The 19,878-nt window shown below is 44.7% G+C and overlaps 1 protein-coding gene across 2 annotated transcripts in view; it reads right to left on the bottom strand.

Moving 5' to 3' along the window:
* Nucleotides 1-3,775: 3,775 nt before the first annotated feature.
* NMI (N-myc and STAT interactor) overlaps nucleotides 3,776-19,878 on the bottom strand; it is a 29,352-nt gene continuing 13,249 nt past the window's right edge. For both annotated transcript variants that reach the window (XM_040358012.1, XM_040358009.1), the window contains exons 5-9: nucleotides 18,497-18,653; nucleotides 13,543-13,649; nucleotides 13,267-13,453; nucleotides 10,480-10,586; nucleotides 3,776-4,113 (exon numbers count right to left, since the gene is read on the bottom strand). In XM_040358012.1, the coding sequence (XP_040213946.1) occupies nucleotides 3,922-4,113; nucleotides 10,480-10,586; nucleotides 13,267-13,453; nucleotides 13,543-13,649; nucleotides 18,497-18,653 (750 nt within the window). In that variant the 3' untranslated portion in view covers nucleotides 3,776-3,921. The remainder of the gene's footprint in view (nucleotides 4,114-10,479; nucleotides 10,587-13,266; nucleotides 13,454-13,542; nucleotides 13,650-18,496; nucleotides 18,654-19,878) is intronic.

Here is a 19,878-nt window from a genome sequence, read left to right as displayed (position 1 = left end):
ATGATGTCAGCAAGAGAAATTTGGTCACACCCACATTTTCCTGTGGCACGCTATTCGCACCGCATTACTACTCTCCTTGGGGCACCCAAAGGTGTCCCAGGTTGCTAAAGTGTTCGGGTTTGGCTTGAAGGAAAGGTGGCAACCTTAGGAGTTCCCCCACCACCAAAAAAAAAGTAACTGCTGACTTTTAATATTAGGACACTTATCTGGCCAGGGTTCCCGTGATGTCGCCACCCCAGCCAATTTCCTAATTGACTGTCGGGTGCTGCCGCTGCCATTCGTGGTAAGGATTCTCTACTGCGCATTCGCAAAGCTTTCTCCGCTTTCCAACTGGCCCGCTGGCAGAGGAAGGAAGAGGGGGGGGGCCTAGGTCACCGTGGTGCAGTCTCCCGGAAGTGGGTGACGGGTACCTGACACATTTGGCACTTTTTGGGAGGGGAGGTACCTGCCCCCACTTCTCCCCCCCCCCTCCTTCCCTCGCAGTCTTCTGGGACACATCACAGGTCCCAGAGGACTACGGGACCAATCACAAGTCGTAGTGTAACTCACACATGTGCATTAGAAAGCTGGCTGTGAAGCCGCAAGGCTTAACTTCCTGTTTCCCTTACTACTGCACCTGAAGCTAATGGAAAAATCGGCTCAAGTGAGGACATTGCTGGATCACTGGACAGGTAAATGTCCTTATACTAAAAGTCAGCAGCTACAGTATTTGTAATTTTTATAGGGGTGGGCGGAACTTCTCTGTAATGACAAATCATTGCCAAATAAAGAAGGCTCATACTGGAAACGTAAAAGTTGCTGTGGTCTATAAGGAAGCCTTTATATGTCCAACAAGGTCCATACCACTTCCTGGACTTATATAACCGAGAGGTTTATTTCACTCCTGACAACGGAGCTCAGAGAGGAGAGACGCACACAGAGATGCTATGCCCATTCCTCCCCTCTGCTGCCCATTCACAGAAGCCTTTGTATTTTGTGAATGAGTTTAATTAATACAATCTTCTGTGATTGGGGGAGAGGAGGGGAGGGGCATAACAGGTGCAGCGACATTTGAAGGAACCAAGACCAGAGCGTTCAGCGTTGGAGCACCAGCAGCTATTTTCCTGGAGCACAAAAATACCTGTAAGATGTGAATTAAAGGGATAAGTCCATGAGGTGACATGCTCCTCCCTGGACGTAACCTGTGGTCAGGGGCGTCTTTACCGCAGGGCAAATGGGGAAAGTGCCCTGGGCCCTGTCACTGTTGGGGGCCCAAAGCAACCCCCTTTAAAAACATTTTTTTTTTTTCGGGGTTCGGAGGCCCCCAGGGCCCCAGATGGCAACCCCCCTTTTTTATTTATTTTTAAATAAAAAAATTTTTTTTTTTAATATATTTTTATTTTATTTTTTATTAAAGGGCCAATTTTTTTTTTTTAGAGGTCTGGGGGTCCCCAGGGGCCCGTAGTTCCCCAGGGCCCCGGATGACAACCCCCCTTTTTTTATAAAAAAAAAAATATATATATATATATATATATATATATAAAATATATATATATATATATATATATATATATATATATATATATATTATATAATATAAATGTTATTATTAGTATTATTATTAAAGGACCCAGAGGTCCCCAGGGCCCCGGATGGCAATCCCCCTTTTTTTTTTATAAAAAACATATTTTTTTATATTTTATTTCTTTTTTTTATATATATATATATATATATATTTTTTTTTTTATTAAAGGGCTCAGAGGTTCACAGGGCCCCATGTGGCAAACACCCTTTATTTTTTTTATAAATGTTTCTTTTTTATATATATTTTTAAATTTTTTATTAAAGGGCCCAGAGGTCCCGGATGGCAACCCCCTTGTTTTTGTAATTTATTTTTATTAAAAAAAATTATTAAAGGGCCCAGAGGTCCCCAGGGCCCCAGATGGCTACACCCCTTTTTTTTATATATATTTTTCTTTATTTCTTTATTTCTTTTTTTGTAAAGGGCCCCCCGCTTCTAAATTCGCGGCAGCCCCCCCCTGCTTCTCAATTTCAGGCGGCAGCACCCCCCCATCCCGGTTCTCTGCTCCAGGGGGCCCATGCCTGAAGCTGTGTAAGTGGCCCCATAATTCCTGATGGTGGCCCTGCTGCCCGTTAAGCCCCTGTGCTGCCCACAAATCAGGCTGAAAATCATCAGCGGCACGCAGCCAGTGACAGTACTGCTTCCCTTCCCAGTGTTTTAAAATGTACAGCACCCCTGGCTTCCCTTTAGACGTGCACTTCTCCCTTCCTGCCACTGTGTGCTGCTTGTATATAAAAGTGAATTAGAATGTGATTTTATAACATCCCCAGTTTGCTCTTGCCGAGGCTGACTTCTTCATGTCCTGCTTCTCAAGGTATGTCACTGTTTGCTAATCTATATTGTAAATAGAAGTTTTCTGTAGTGTCCCCAAAGTCTTTATAATATTTGATGATTCACTGCAGGTCTGGTCAGTGTTTTAAAAAGTTCCTCTATTTTACACATGGCATGGCATGGGGTCACAGCACCGTCTGTCCATTCTGCTTTAGCACCATGGGACCCCATGCCATGCCATGTGTAAAATAGAGGAACTCTTTAAATCACAGACCAGACCTGCAGTCTAGGCTGAGTAAGGCCTCAGAGCACATGGCATTACTGTCTGTATTTAACTGCTTGATGGGCTTATTTTGGGCCTGGCTGGTTCACATGTATGTGTTTTGGAGGCCCACATTTGCGCAGGCACAGCAGCCCATTCATTTGAATGGGCCGCCATGCCTGCGTTTCCTGCAAAGAAAAGCGCATGCCTCATGTAATAGGCTGCGCACACAGCACGTCTATGCCCATCAAGCACTGAAATACAGCACTGTCTGTCCATTATGCTGTCTGCTGTGACTTATCTCCATTTCCCGCACTGTCAAACTTGCTGCATTTTTAGACGTTTAGGTCACGCTTTTAAAAACACAGTGCGTTTGTGTGTGCAAGAACTGCTGGTAAGTAGCATGGTGCAAAAGCAGAATGGATTTCAAGGCAACTGTATTTTTAAAATGCTGAATGCACCTTTTTTCTGCAGGAAACAAAGGCATGGCAGCCCATTCAAATCAATTGGCTGCTGTACCTGCACAAATGAGGACCGCCAAAACATAAATGTGAACCAGCCAGGCCCAAAATAAGCTGGAGGGGGGCTCAAAAAAAATGTTTGCCCAGGGCCCAAACCATATTAAAGACGGCCCTGCCTGTGGAATGCGCGCAGTTTTTACAAAGCTGCTTAATTCACGGAGTTCAGCTATAAAGTGGGCTGAGGGTCTTCTGAGGACATGCAAAAAGGGAAATTTCCCTCAACATCTTGCCACCCACATAACGCGTATGCAACAGCAAAGAGGGTTGGCTTGAAAACCCACATGCTGCACATGTGTCCATGGACAGCCCCTAGAACTGGGCTGGGAGGGGTTAATCAACTGAGATTACAGCGCAGAAAATACAGAATTAGAAACTGCACTGTTGGAAAGAGCCCATAAATAACAGGAGGTACGTTCCTCCCACCACGCATCATTAGGAGTCCAGGGCTGCTGCCATTTACAGTGCCAGGATGGAGAAAACCTTTCCCTGTAATATGTATTGTGTCTGACAATAAGAGCTGCACTACTGGATCCCACCAGTGTGTGGAGCTTTAATATAGAACTGCAATTATAAATTCTTCAAGATGCCTGATATTACAGCTCTCGCAGTCACATAAAATAACTGTAAAAAAAAAAAAAAAAAGGCTGAAGGGGTTCCTTCTGTGTTGATTCAAAGCTGGAAATCTTTATTAATTACGATTCATAACACAGTCACCAGACAACAAACGCAATTCCAAAGTAACTGCAGTGCTATCAATTTTGGCATGGCAGTTTTATGTAATAGGAAATAGGGAGAGAATGTACATCTTATTTCAAATCCTCCTCGAATATGAGTGTTTTTTTCTTATCCTGGGAAAACGAAATGCTTTCCACCTCACCGCCGCCAATGCTCTCTTTCTGGAAGTGGATCTCAATGAAATCTTTAACATCATCTTCTTCTCCATCAACATTCTTGATGCCAGTTAATAGCACTGACCTTGGGGAATCGGCAGAAAACATCTGCAATGGAACACAGCAAAATTCCATCCATAACAATATACAACAATTAATGGGGATGTCGAAGTCTCATGTAAAGGACAAGTATAATGCATTTTTAATGGATGCATTTTGAGTTAAAGGGGAGTTCCAGCCTTTTTTTTACGTTTATTAAAAGTCAGCAGCTACAAAAAGTGTAGCTGCTGACTTTTAATAAACAGACACTTACCTGCTCCACGGCTCCAGCGACGCGCCGGCTGGGCCTCCGCTCCTCGCCCCCCTCTTCATTCCTAGTGTGGGCACCCGGCAGTGACAGCTTTCGGCTTCACGGCCAGGCACCCACTGCGCATGCGCGAACGGCACTGCGCATGCGCGAGCGGCGCCGTCCGATTGTACAGGCGCTCGCCTACAGGGAGGGGCTGCAAAAAGGCGATTAAGCTAATCGCCTTACCAGCCCCTCGGCGGAAGGAGGAAGTGGGACAGGAAGTCCCCTTCTCCTGAAGCCCCCACCCCCCCCCCCCAAAAAAAATGTGGCATGTAAGGGGGCAAGGAGTGGGTTAAGGGAAAGTTGCATTTTTAGGTGGAACTCTGCTTTAATATTGCAGCTTTTACCTTAAAGTGGTTGGGAACCGTTCATATAGCCAGCGAAGTGACTGGCCCGAGGTGACACAGAGATTAAACAAATCCTCCTTGTACCTGTTTATATTTATTCTCTTCTCTACAGCCTCCTAAATCACACATTTTACATATCACCACTGAGCTTCCAGAAGCAGTAGGCCAGTACAGTGGAACCTTAGATTACGAACATAATCCATTCCAGGAGAATGCTCTTAATCCAAAGCACTTGCATATCAAATCAAGTTTTCTAATAGAAGTGAAAATAATTTGTTCCGCATTGACTTCTATGACATGCAATACCGCATGTGGCCAGGGGGGGGGGTGTCAGAGAACCTCGCAAAGGCTCGGGGACAGCTCGGCTGATCTCAGAAGCCTCGGAAATTGCGTTTTCCAAGTATTTCCAAACGGCTCCAATCAGCTCTGCCTGGAACTCCCCTTTAACCGCATTACTCGCAATCCGAGGTTTCACTGTATCTGATATCACACACACTGCACATCTCAGAGAGGAAAGCCGAGTGTAATCTGAGACCTGAGTGGAAGGGATTGACACACCCCTCTCATAGATAAACATGCACAACTGAGGCCGCCAATCACTGGCTACTTGCTGGAACTCCCCTTCTCCCCCCCCCCCCCCTGATCACATAGAGTCTGCACAACCTGTCAGTAATCATTCTTACAGATAGTAGAGGAACAAGGTAGAAGACAGAAATCATACTCAGCGCTCTGGAGTGAGGCAGGTACACTTGCTATAGAAGGATATGCTTTGTTCATTTTTCATGTCTGAGGTTTATAACCACTTTAAGTAATTGTGATTCACATTTTTTACACATTTCATATTTTGTAGAATGTAGAGGTTTGTAGATTGGCCTCTAGCTCTCCGATGCACAACTGCATCCCAAAGGACCATATGTATCCCTTTGGTACTTGTGCACTCCCTGGACCCTAACAGTCTGTGTTGGGAGTACTGAATTGTAAAGGAATAATAGCAGCAATTCCTGCTCTTGAAATAACTCCCTAGTCTCTTTCTTTTCTGAAGTTTCCAGTCGATCCTATAGTATGTCCACTGTCTCCGATCACCATTTCCTCTAGTTTGTCAAAAGTCTCTGAATGTTCTCTCTTCCATTATATATGCTGAAAATGATATTGAGCCTAGGGGGGTGCAGCCCTCTATACTTCATGACAATCGCTGCACTTTACTCATGGGAAATTAGCCAAGGAAAATCGCTTAACTGCTAAAATACAGTAAAATATTAGATACACGGGAGTGCACAGTTTTCAATGACTCATTGCATTGTAAGAAGAAACAGTAAAGTCATAACTCCCAATTCTCCCTGATTTCGAGGGACTGTCCCTGGATTGGAAAAAAGTCCCTCTGTCCTCATTTGTCCTTCATTTTGGTCTCATCTATATAGTTGAATACACAATGCGCTTTTTTATTTTTCAAAAAGTGTTTCCCAGTGCTAAACCTTTCATCCAATTTCTAAATTGCTGCATTTGTAAATTTCAAAAGGCAGTATAAAGGAATAGTAGTGGCAAAAAAACAACAGCACTTGTGGGTTTAAAAGCGGAGGTCCACCTAAAAAAAAAAATATATATATTAAAAGCCAGCATCTACAATTACTGCTGCTGCTGACTTTTAATAAATAGACACTTACCTGTCCTGGGTGCCCGCGATAGAAGGCGAGGAATCACTCGTCTCTCGGCTGCCCCCGCCGCCATCCTCTGTGAGGGAATCAGGAAGTGAAGCCTTGCGGCGTCACTGCCCAGTTCCCTACTGCGCATGCGGGGGGTGGACAGGAACGGGAAGGAGCGTGACTCCCGTGGGAGTCTATACCCGGATGTGGGTGCAAATACCTGTATTATACAGGTATCTGCATCCCCCTCCCCTGAAAGGTGCCAAATGTGACACCGGAGGGGGGGGTTCCGAAAAGCGGAAGTTCACTTTTTGCGTGGACCTCCGCTTTAACAAATTCTTTTTGTATAATGCTCTTTTAAGGAGGTGTGGCAGGGGGTGTGTCCTATGCCTACATATTTTTGCGAATACCACACTGGTATGACACGACAGTCGTACTATTTTGGATCCGACTTTGCCCTGTGACTTGAAGTCTGACTTCAATGAACAGGGATCTGACTTTGATCCCCGACAATACCAGGCACTGTTTGGTATGAATCTTTAGGGGGAACTCCACGCTACATTTAAAAAAAACGGCATGTGGGTCCCGACTCCGAGGGTGTATGGATTTTAAGGGGAACCCCCTTACACCAAAAAACAGCTGGTGTCTTCTAGCCCTCTCCGGCTCTTTTCCCTCTGTCTTCTCCTCCGGTATCTTCTGCTCTTTTGCTCACTCTTACCTGGTCTTCTCCACTGTCTTCTCCCTCTGTTCTTCCAATGTTGACTCAACGCTCTCCCCCGCTCTAGTGCGCGGTGTGCCACTACTTATATTGGTATGGGGCGGGGTCATCGTAGGACCGCCACCCTTATGACGTCATCACCATCATGCCCCAGGCGGTGACATCATAAGGGGTGTGCCCTCCGGATGGTGTCACACGGACAGAGGGAGAAGAACCAGAGAGAACACGGAGAAGAGACGGAGAGGGCTAGAAGACATCAGCGGAGAGGGGAGAAGAAGAAGTCAGAACAGACCCCCGGAGCTGCTTAATAAATGACTTTAAAAACCTGTGTAGTGCATTTTGTTTTTGACACTTTTTTAAGTGAATGGGTAGGGGTACAATGTACCCCATACTCATTCACATAGGGTGGGGGGCCGGGATCTGGGGGATCCCTTGTTAAAGAAGGCTTCCAGATTCCAATAAGCTCCTGGCCCACAGACCCCGACAACCAACAGCCAGGGTTGTCGGAAAGATGCCCTTGTCCCCATCAACATGGGGACAAGGTGCTTTGGGGTTGGGGGGCGCAGGGCCCCCCTGCCCTAAAGCACCCACTTGCTCGTCCCCACCCCCTTTCCTGGCCTGTCCTCGGAATAAGGGTTTGGAATGGATTTTTCGGCGAAGGGAGTTCCCCTTAAAATCCATACCAGATCTAAGGGCCTGCTATGCTCTTGGAGGGGAAACCAATGACGTTTTTTTTTTTTTTTTTTTAAATAAAGCGTGGAGTGCCCCTTCAAGATCCTCAGCGCACAAGTCGCATGCCAAAGTCGAATCATGCAAGACGGCGATCCGACTTTGATCCGACTTCAGTGATATTCAATGGGCTGAAGTAGGACCAAAGTCGGACAAAAGTAGTGCAGGGAGCCTTGTGTCGGACCAGTTAAGACGGCTCCCATATGAAAACATTAATTTTCACACGTCATGAGACATGAGTGCCCAATGTTGGAGCGATTGTCATACCAGTGCGAACCCAGCCTAAAGCAGGCATCAGACCCTACATATGTACTGAGCACATACAGCTGATGGTCTATAAACATATATACGCAATTATAAACTGCACACAAAAAGAAGGATTTTAAAAGCCAAGATTATTTAGGCAGGCTGGTCTCTTTTAAGGATTAAACAATTATCTTTAAATAATGATGAATTTTTCTTTTAACCTTATTCTTCCACCCAGAGAGAACAAAGTGGGTATGAAAAAGTCCACGTCTGAGAGACAAAGGGATCCTGAAGAAGTTTTGTTCCAGTCAAGTGGGCATCCCATAATTATCCCATCCCCATCCAAGTTTATTAACCCCTAAATCAAACACAAAAACAAAGTTGCTGGACTGTTTCCTGTCTCAAGTGGGCCTGTGGAAATTCGGTGTGCCTGGCTGTGCAGGGTGGGGGATCCCTAGTCACCAGTGGCTCCTACGGGGGATGCGCTACATACCACTTGCCCTCCTAACCCTCTTGTACTGAGTTGTATTTTAGCTGTAAAGTCTCCCTTTATATCGCAAAGCACTGCACAAACTGTTGGCTCTATATCAATTCAGCATTATAATAATAGATTTGCATGGCTTGATTTTAAAGTCTGAATTCTAAGTGCTCCTTGAGTCTCTTTGGTGGTATTTTTCTTTACTTCCTGTCTTGGTGACCATACAGGAAGATAGTATAAAATACCAATGGGGGTCACAAAGTGCAATAATCTTACTCGTCCACATACCATTTAAAGAAAAATATTTAGAGCACCTTGGGTGAGAACGGCCTCAGAAAAAACACTATCTGCATGTAACCTTCAGTCATATTTTAGCCCCTTTTTGCCCCTGCACCAATCCATTCAGCTGCCAAGAACAAGGAAAAAAAACTAATTGTCTTGTCGTTGCTCACACATGGCGTTATGGGCCCCTTCCTTGACACCAAGTAACGGGCCGATCACCAGGCTCCGGCATCAGTTTAGAGTGAGTGGCATGCTCACCCATACTCAGAATTCCTAGCAGGGGCAAATCCAAGGGGGGGGGGGGGGGAATTGCCACCCCCAAGAAATTAGTGTTAGGCCTCGTGCACATGCACGGTTTTCTCAGCGAGAAATAGCAAGAAAACTGCTGGCAGAGCTTTTTGCAGAGAAAGTGCATGTGTATGGTTTTTTGTAGAGAAAACTGCTGGGAATCTCGACGAGAAAAATAGAGAACCTGCTCTCTATTTTCTCATCGGGATTCTCGGCAGTATTTTCCTGCCGAGAAACCCAAGCGTGTGTATGCTTACCTGCCTCCATGGAAACCTGCGCATGCTCAATGAAACTTTGGCGCATATGCGGTAGCTTCCAATGCATAGTGTAGGATGTAGCAAGATGGCGGCGACGGCATCGAATGTGATGAGCGCATGCGTGTCGTAGTCAATGACGTCACCACATTCTTGCAATTCAAAAGAACAGCTGTTCTTTTGAATGGTGTGTGTGTACTGTACACTTGGTGAGCAAGAAAGCTTGCCAGGAATCTCGTCAGGAAAACCAACGTTTTTTTCCTGACGAGATTCCCGGCCGTGTGTACAGAGCTTGAGTTGCGGAACTTGCCGCACCCGAGAGTCTGAGCGGATGGCTCCGCGTGCGAGTGACGGAGCGGCTCCACAGGCGGGTGACAGCGTGAGCTGCCGGGTGCCTCAGTGTGTGGGCGGGAAGAGAGTCAGAGAGTGGGCGGTCAGCTCTGTGGGTGAGCGGGCGGCTGGCCAATCAACAAGCCGGGGGAAGCAGAGAGATGACATCATCTCTCACCGCCCTGCATCCCTGCAGTAACTTCCACCCTCACTGTGCAGGCAGCAGAGAGATTACATCATCTCCCTGCTGCCTGACTCTGACAAGCAAAACACCACCTTAGCAAGTGACAATCCACAAGGTATGGCAGTTGAGGTGGCAAATGACAATCTGCATCTGGTGGCAGGCAGGTGACATTCCGCAACATGTGGTAAGTGACAAATCCGCAACGTGACACACTCGGGGCTCCCACTGAGTCTGCATTATACTGAGTTGAACCATTTCATTTTATATTACAATGTAATAATATAAATAATGCGCTTCAATCATCCTGACACCATAACAACCATGGTGCCGGGATGATTGAAGCGCTAACACCAGCCATTTCCCCGATAAATTGCCCCCCCCCAAAAAAAAATATTTTCTGATAGTGCACCTCCCGAGACTAGACTCTGGATCCACCCCTGATTCCTAGGTATTTCACATTGCTCCCATTAGCTGAACAGAAGGTCATAAAAGCAAGGAAATGTGAATATATGTGGCAGGGGATGGGAAAACTAAGTGAATCTTTTACTTTGCCCTGCATGAGAACTGGAAGGGGGTCATTGCACCAACCAAACCCAAGACATGCCGATATAGGATATAGTTGTATTTACCTGCAGCTTGTTCAGTTCTATATTCACACACGGCATCACCTCAACTTCACACGTGACTTCTCCAGCCACGAACTGGTGCCAACGACTCTTTAGGACTCTTTGAGCCACTAAAAAAAAGAGAATAAAAAAGTGAATTATTTAGGTTATAGTAGTTACATAGTAACATAGTAGGTGAGGTTGAAAAAAGACACAAGTCCAACCTATGTGTGTGATTATATGTCAGTATTACATTGTATATCTCTGTATTTTGTGGTCGTTCAGGTGCTTATCTAATAGTTTTTTTTAATTATCGATGCTCCCCGCTGAAACCACCGCATGTGGAAGGGAATTCCACATCCTAACCACTCTTACAGTAAAGAACCCTCACAGTTTAAGGTTAAACCAATTTTCTTCTAATTTTAGTGAGTGGCCACGTGTCTCATTAAATTCCCTTTCGCGGAAACGTTTTATCCCTCTTGTGGGGTCCAGTACAGTATTTGTAAATTGAAACCATACCCTCTCAAGCGTCTTCTCCAGAGAGAATAAGTTCAGTGCTCGTAACCTTTCCTCATAATTAATATCCTCCAGACCCTTTATTAGCTTTGTTGCCCTTCTTTGCCCTCGCTCCATCTTCAGTACATTCTTCCTGAGGACTGGTGCCCAGAACTGGACAGCATACTCCAGAGACTTGTAGAGCGGGAGAATTATCGTTTTCTCTCTGGAGTTAATCCCCTTTTGAATGCATGCCAATATTCTGTTTGCTTTGCTTGCAGCAGCTTGGTATTGCATGCCATTGCGGAGCCTGTAAAACCCAATTCTAGAATCCTCAAAAATTGATAGCCGACGCTGCTGTTTGCATGCAGGTACACAGAGCGGATAGCTGCAGTAGACAAAAGATGTCTGAGCCTGGGTGCAGCTCACAGCGGTCAGACTTGTACATCCCTCTATAACCGCAGCTATCCGCTCTGCATGTGGCTACATTTGAACAGCAGCGGCCACTCAGCCTATCAGCCGCAACCAATAGCAGGCTGGTCGCATGCCCCCGTCAATCCACTGATTTTTACTATTGGAAATCCAGCTACTCGACCATGTGAATGTGACCTAATACTCCCTCAGAAATTGCTTCCATGATGGTCTGCACTCACAGTATTTCCTCAGTCTCTCGAGCTTGAATGACAGTGGGCATCATTTAGGACCGGCTCACACTGGATGCAGTGCGGGAACCACATGTGATTTGGACAGGAATCGCACCTTATTTCTGTTCAAATCACATGTAATTCTGCAGCAGTGCGATTTGAGACATTAACCACTTAAGCCCTGGACCATTTCGCTGGTCAAAGACCAGGCCACTTTTTGCGATTCAGCAATGTGTCGCTTTAACGGACAATTGCGCGGTCATGCGACGTGGCTCCCAAACAAAATTGACGTTCTTTTTTTTTTCCACAAATAGAGCTTTCTTTTGGTGGTATTTGAGATCACCTCTGCGTTTTTTTTTTTTTACTAGTAATGGCGGCGATCCACAATTTATTTCGTGACTGCGACATTATGGCGGACACATCGGACACTTTTGACACATTTTTGGGACCATTGTAATTTTCACAGCAAATAATGCACTGATTACTGTGAAAATGACAATGACAGTGAAGGGGTTAACCACTAGGGGGCGCTAATGGGGTTAAGTGTGCCCTAAGGGAGTGATTCTTTCTGTAGGGGGAACGTGGCTGTAGCTGTGACGTCACCAATTGTCGTTCCCTATAACAGGGAACAGATGATCAGTGACACTGCCACAGAGAAGAACGGAGAAGGTGTGTTTACACTCACCTCTCCCCGTTCTTCAGCTCCTGTGACCCGATTGTGGGACACCGGCGGCGATCGGGTTCGCGGGTCCTGCGGTCACGGAGATTCGCACCGGGTCACGAGCGCTCCGCCGACTGCGTGCGCGCGACCCGCGGCTGGGCTCTTAAAGGCGACGTACAGGCGTTAGGCGGTCTTTAAAGCGGAGTTCCGGCCACAATTTCACTTTTTAAATATAAATACTCCTGTAATACACAAGCTTAATGTATTCTAGTAAAGTTAGTCTGTAAACTAAGGTCCGTTTTGTTAGGTTGTTACAGCATTTAGACACTTTATAAAATAGAAATTGACTGTGGGCATCATGAAGCCAGACTGTATGACTTCCTGGATTTCAGCCTTGCAGACCTGGCACATGCTCAGTGCTGCACAAGCAGTGTCAGATCAGGTTGCAGCACCTGTGCTGTCCAAGTCACATGATTCTTTGAGACTGGGGAGTGCACAGACTCCTGGAAAGTTACACCCACTACATTCCCAGGAGTCTGTGCGGTTTAGGTTAGGAAGCATTAAGCACCTAGGTGCAGGAAGTGGGAAGATTAACTATTCTGCCTAGCAACAACACTTTGAAGGCATCTAAAAAAAAAAAAAAAAAATTCGTAAAGGACTAATGACATTTTTTTAAAACTACTGATGTAATGTTATATTTATGGGTGGAACTCCACTTTAAGTGGTTAAAAAGCCATAAAATTAATCTCCTGAAGAAGCTCTTTTGGGAGCGAAACATGTCAAGAAAAATGGTCTTAACACATGTTGCCTCTTAGGAATAACCAAATTTGTTTGATATGTACTGTCTCATGCTTTTATCAATTTTGTAATAAAATTATTTAATATTTTTTCAAAACCTCTGTGTTGATCAGTAACTGGTCATTTCATATACTTCTGACACCGTTAATATCCCGAGGTATGTGACCTCCTGCCCTCCCCTTTCTTTAAACTAGATGGAAGTTTAATGCATACCTCCATTCTGTAAATATGTGACATAGGCAGTGTTATGATTCCTGTCATATTCCACCTCCTCGATCTCTGCTCCTCCAATACTAGATTTATAGAAGGTCAGCTCCACTTTGTCCTTTAGGGTCTCTTCAGCAATATCCTCAGGCAGATTGGAAACTTTTAATTTCTTGCATGAAATATCCATGCGCACCTATAAAGCAAAGGAGGCAGAAAAACGATCTCAAAAACCACCACAGAATAATCCATCTGAACAAATACAATGAGAAACACATATTTCACCTCAAACTTCACCGATTTGTCTAGTTGAGGTTGCTGAGCTTCCACATTGACTCTTGCGTCACTGATCTCCACACAATGTCTTTTCTTGGTAAGAACGGAGTTAGCAACTATTCGGAAAAAGTATTTAAGAGGGGGGAGTAAATATTAAAAAAATATATATATTTTTGTCAAGAGTTACTAATTTATTTCACAAAAGTGTTTGTAAAAGTTCTATTACCTATTAGCTATTTTTTCTGACATGAAGGCCCAAATCCGTCCAATGAATTTTTTATTTTTCCACAAAGGTGGTCTATTGCCTCAGATTTTTTATTTCTGACTTTGACCAAATTGGTGAGATTTTTCCTCACTTCCTGTTTTCTATGACGCCCGTATAGGAAATTAAGGGCGCGGCTGTCACCGGTAAAGGAAGGCAAATACAGCAATACAAATATTGTCAGATGTTTTACCCTTCCTGACTACTATAACTGGGATCATAAATTTGGGCATTAACCACTTCCTGTCTGCCCCCATAGACAGCGGACAGGAAGCAGCGCCGATGTGCGTTAATATACCTGTATGTCAGCCCGCATCAGCGTGTACCCGTGAGGCCGGCGATGTTCCATTATGCGATTGCCGTGTCCAACCACAGCAAATCACATAGTAAACAATGCAAACTGAAAGTAAACATTGGTTCTCACTGTGAGAGCAGAGAGCGCCAATGCTGCAGCCTGTGAGCGTACAGCAGCTTGTCAGGCTACATATACACTCACAGACTGCAGTGCCAGCCTGCCCCAGTGACCCTGATCCCTGCCCCAGTGTCCCTGATCACTGCCCCAGTGTATTCATATAATAAACAATGAAGGCAGCACCTATCACCTGTCCCAGTGCTCACAATAACACCGTCATACACCATGCCAACATCCTGATCACCACCATACCAGCATCTGCCATACACCATACCAGTGTTCTGATCACCCCATATGCCATACCAGTGCCCTGATCACTGCCATACCCTAGACCAGCATCCTGATCACTGCCATACTAGTATTCTGATAACCACCATATCAGTGTTCTGATCACCACCATACCAGCACCCTGATCACTACCACAACCCATAACAGCATTCTGATCATCCCATGTGCCATACCAGCATCCTAATCACCACCATCCCGGTCAACACCATACCCTATACCAGCACTCTGATCACCACCACATGCCATAACAGCATTCTGATCACTGCCAAACCCTATACCAGAATCTTGATCACCGCAATACCCCATAACAGCATTCTGGTCACCCCATATGCCATACCAGCATTCTGATCACCGCCATACCAGCGCTCTGATCACTGCCATACCCCATACCAGCATTCTGATCATCCCATGTGCCATACCAGCATCCTAATCACTACCATACCAGCATCCTGATCACAGCTATACCCTATGCCAGTGTCCTGATCACCGCCATACCCCATACCAGCATCCTGATCACCGCCATACCCCATACCAGCGTTCTGATCACCTCATATGCCATCCCAGCATCCTGATCACTACCATACCCCATAGCGGTGTTCTAATCACCCCATATGCCATACCAGCATCCTGATCACCGCCATACCAGCATTCTGATCACCCCATATGCCATATCAGCTTCCTGATCACTGCCATACACCAAAAAAACAGAATCCTGATAACCGCCATACCATCAAAAGAAAACTATCTGTCTCAAAAAATTATAAAAATGGAATATAGGTACAGTGTTGCATGAATGAGCAATTGTCACTCAAAGCTGACAATTGGCCCGAACAGGAAAAGGGTTAATGTGTCCCCACTTAAAGTGGTTAAAGAATTTCCAGCCTTTACCAAATCATCTCACTAATGGGCACACAGACCGCAATGAAAATCAGATTCACAGGACGTTGGGCATTTTCTTTTTACTGCCTCTGAACTCTCCTCCATGTTAACCTAAGTGTCCATGCTCACATAAACTTTCAGAGGAGTTTGGAAGCATAAGCATTATGGGGCAGCAAAACGAAAAAAAAAAAAAAAAAAAAAGACGCTCCTGTACATACAGGAGCAGTGGAAGTTGGCTGTAAAAACGCTAAACGTGGCAACTTGCAGCTAAACATGGCTTAACGCTGTAATAAGCTCTTAGCTGCGTTTGCCGTTTTTAGGCGTTTTACATTATAGGCAGTGTTTTTACTGTAAAAAACGGCCAAAAACTTTAACGCAGCTAAACGCACATAAATGCCTATAAACACTATTCAAAAACGCAACTAAAAGTGCATTTTTAATGCTGATTTTTTCCTGGCAGGAGTGCTGGCATCTTTAAACGTCCTGTGTGCATGAAGCCTAAAAGTACAGTGGAACCTTGGATTACGAGCATAATCCATTCCAGAAGAATGCTTGTAATCCAAAGCTCTCGCATATCAAAGCGAGTTTCCCCATAGAAGTAAATGGAAATGAAGATAATTCGTTCCACATAGACTTCCATTGTATGATGTACAGCATGTGGCCAGAGGTTGGGGGGGACACAGGAGTGACTCGGAAATACTTGGAGACTGCTCAGATGCACTCAGAAACCCGTTGGAAAGGTTCCGGAATGGAGTATTTATGAGTGTTTCCAAATGCATCCGAACGGCTCCGAGTGTCAGCGGCGCCCCTGCATCTCTGGCCAAATGCGGTACTGCACACCGAAGAGGCTTGTGAGACAACACTCGCAAACCGAGTCAGGATTTAAAAAAAATAATAGCTCGTATTGTGAAACGTTTGTTAACCGCGTTACTCGCAATCCGATGTATTACTGTCAACAAAATCAAACAGTTGGACTTTATGTTTTGCAAAATGAAAGAATTTTATTTTTAGCCATTTTATGCTGCAAACAAAGTTCACCAACAAGGGTACTATGTAAAACATAGGTTTCGATTAACCACTTAAGGACCCCTTCACGCCAATTTACGTCGGCAGAATGGCGGGTGCGGGCACGCGACCCGGTCCGAAGCTCCGTGACCACGGCCGTGGGACTTGCGGACCTGATCGCCGCTGGAGTCCCGCGATCGGTCCCCAGAGCTGCAGAACGGGGAGAGCCGTGTGTAAACACAGCTTCCCAGTTCTTCACTGTGGCGCCGTAATCGATCGAGTGTTCCCTTATATAGGGAATCACAATCGATGACGTCACACCTACAGCCACACCCCCCTACAGTTAGAAACAGACATGAGGTTACACATAACCCCATCAGCGCCCCCTTGTGGTTAACCCCCAAACTGCAATTGTCATTTTCACAATAAACAATGCATTTTTAATGCATTTTTTGCTGTGAAAATGACAATGGTCCCAAAAATGTGTCAAAATTGTCCGAAGTGTCCGCCATAATGTCGCAGTCACGGAAAAAATAAAAAAAATCGCTGATCGCCTCCATTAGTAGTAAAAAAAAAATCATAAAAATGCAATAAAACTATCCCCTATTTTGTAAACGCTTTGGCCCAGATTCTCAAAGGCGTTACGACGGCGCAACACCATTTGCGCCGTCGTAACTCCTCATCTGGCCCCGGGTATCTATGCGACTGATTCTTCGAATCAGTTACGCATAGATACCCATTAGATCTGACAGGCGTAAGGCTCTTACGCTGTCAGATCTTAAAAGCAATTTTTTTTCCCGCCGCTAGGTGTCGCATCGTCGTTTTCCCCGTCGTCTATGCAAATGAGGTAATTACGCAAGATTCCCGAACATACGCGCGGTCGACGCTGAGAATTTACGTCGTTTCCATAGCGTACGCGACGCGTAAGGTTGCCCCTGCTATTAGGAGGGGCAACCAATGTTAAGTATGGCCGTCGTTCCCGCGTCGAATTGAAAAAAAAATACGTTGTTTGCGTAAGACGTCCGTGAATGGCGCTGGACACCATTTACGTAAAACGTCTAAGCAAATGACGTTGGGGCGACGTCATTTAGCGCAATGCACGTCGGGTAATTTACCCGACGGAGCATGCGCAGTACGCTCGGCGCGGGAGTGCGCCTAATTTAAATGGTGCCCGCCCCATTTGAATTGGGCGGGCTTGCGCCGAGCGATTTAACGATACACCGCTGCAAGTTTACAGGTAAGTGTTCTGAGAATCAGGCTGTAAACCTGCGGCGGTGTAACGTAAATCACATACGTTACGCTGCCCAGGAGCAACGTAAATGTATGAGAATCTGGGCCTATATATTTTGCGCAAACCAACCGATAAACGCTTATTGCGATTTTTTTTACCAAAAATAGGAAGAATACATATCCGCCTAAACTGAGGAAAAAAATTATTTTTTATATATTTTTGGGGGATATTTATTATAACAAAAAGTAAAAAATATTGCATTTTTTTCAAAATTGTCGCTCTATTTTTGTTTATAGCGCAAAATATAAAAACCGCAGAGGTGATTAAATACCACCAAAAGAAAGCTCTATTTGTGGGGGGGGAAAAGGACGCCAATTTTGTTTGGGACCGCGCAATTGTCAGTTAAAGCGACGCAGTGCCGAATCGCAAAAACTGGCCGGGTCCTTTAGCTGCCTAAAGGTCCGGGTCTTAAGTGGTTAAATGGGGAAGGGTGCAAATTTCTTTGAGGTTTTTGTTGCTGCCCAGGTCCTGGACATGGAAATTTTCCCTCACTCTCTGTCTGTAATTATCAATGTTCCTGGGACAGGAAGTGAGGGAAAATCTCCCCAATGAGGACACTGAGAACAAAAAACATCCGTGACAAATTCTATTTCATCTTAAAAAAATATATATATATTTTAAAACAAGAGAGTGAAGAAAAATACTGGTGTAGACATAACAGCCAATCACATATTTGATTTTGTAACCTGCTGCAGAATAAAAATGGTGAAGTCTTATTTACTTATCCGCACCATCTAGATACCAAGACCACCCTCATGTAATCCGCCTATAATGAGGAAGATCAACAAACATATAAAAATACTTTTTCAGAATTGAGTAAAAATACCTTTCTCCTTCTCAAACGTCAGCAGGGCCTGTCCAGCCCCCAGGATAAAGGGGCGACCTGAAGTCATGTAACAGGTGTAGGTAATGTCCATAGGTGCATTTGCAGTGTTCAGAGTCTCTTTAAAATTGACATTCTTCTGAGGCAATTGACCGTAAACCTGGTGCAAGAACAAAACCAAGGTCACAAACAAAGGATTGATGGCAATATTGGAAGAGACTACAAACTGGTTTGTCCTTTTTATCAGGACCACAGGTAGATTTTAATGAATGAGAATCAGCTCTTGGTTCCTACTGAAGCTCAGACTGGAAATGTAACTATTGGCAAAATGAAAAAATCACACATATGATGAAGATAGTCGCTAGCAATAACACAGCAGTTTTAAAGGGGTTGTAAAGGTAAAAATGTTTTCCCTAAATAGCTTCCTTTACCTTAGTGCAGTCCTCCTTCACTTACCTCATCCTTCCATTTTTGCTTTTAAATGTCCTTATTTCTTCTGAGAAATCCTCACTTCCTGTTCTTCTGTCTGTAACTCAACACCGTAATGCGAGGCTTTCTTCCTGGCGTGGAGAAAGCCTCTTGAGGGGGGAGGGGGCCAGCAGGAAAGTCAGGACACTCTCTACTTTGCAGATAGAGAAAGGAGCTGCGTGTTAGTGGGCGTCCTGACACTCCTGCTCGCCCCCTCAAGAGGCTTTCTCCACACCAGGGAGAAAGCCTCGCATTACTGTGTGGAGTTACAGACATAAGAACAGGAAATTAGGATTTCTCAGAAGAAATAAGGACATTTAAAAGCAAAATGGAAGGATGAGGGAAGTGAATGAGGACTGTGCTAAGGTAAAGGAAGCTATTTAGGGAATTTTTTTTTACCGTTACAACCCCTTTAAGTTTTATTACATGTTTCTTCCAGTAGATCTATTGTTTTTCCACTTCCTTGAACAGGGTGACAACACTGTTCATTGTGAAGTGAAACCATGCAGCAGTGTCTAGACAGGATATCCCAGGATGGACTTGTAGTTCTGAATGGGCTTTAAAGGGGTTGTAAAGCTTTGTTTTTTTCACCTTAATGCATCCTATGCATTGTATTTGCGCAGCGGTCTTACAAGCGCACTTTTTGGGGAAAAAATAAACTTTTTTTAATAATAAAAAAAAAAAAAAAAAACGACACCAGTAACGTTAGCTCAAATTTTTTTAATATTATGAAAGATAATGTTACGCCGAGTAAATTTATACCCAACATGTCACGCTTCAAAATTGCGCCCGCTCGTGGAATGCCGACAAACTTTTACCCTTTAAAATCTCCCTGCGACGTTTAAAAAATTCTACAGGTTGCATGTTTTGAGTTAGAGGAGGACTAGGGCTAGAATTATTGCTCTCGCTCTAACAAT

Source organism: Rana temporaria, chromosome 6 (assembly GCF_905171775.1).
Source record: "Rana temporaria chromosome 6, aRanTem1.1, whole genome shotgun sequence".
NCBI classification, from domain to species: domain Eukaryota; kingdom Metazoa; phylum Chordata; class Amphibia; order Anura; family Ranidae; genus Rana; species Rana temporaria.
Note: the sequence above shows the minus strand (reverse complement) of the source record. Positions and strands in the feature narration are given on the sequence as shown.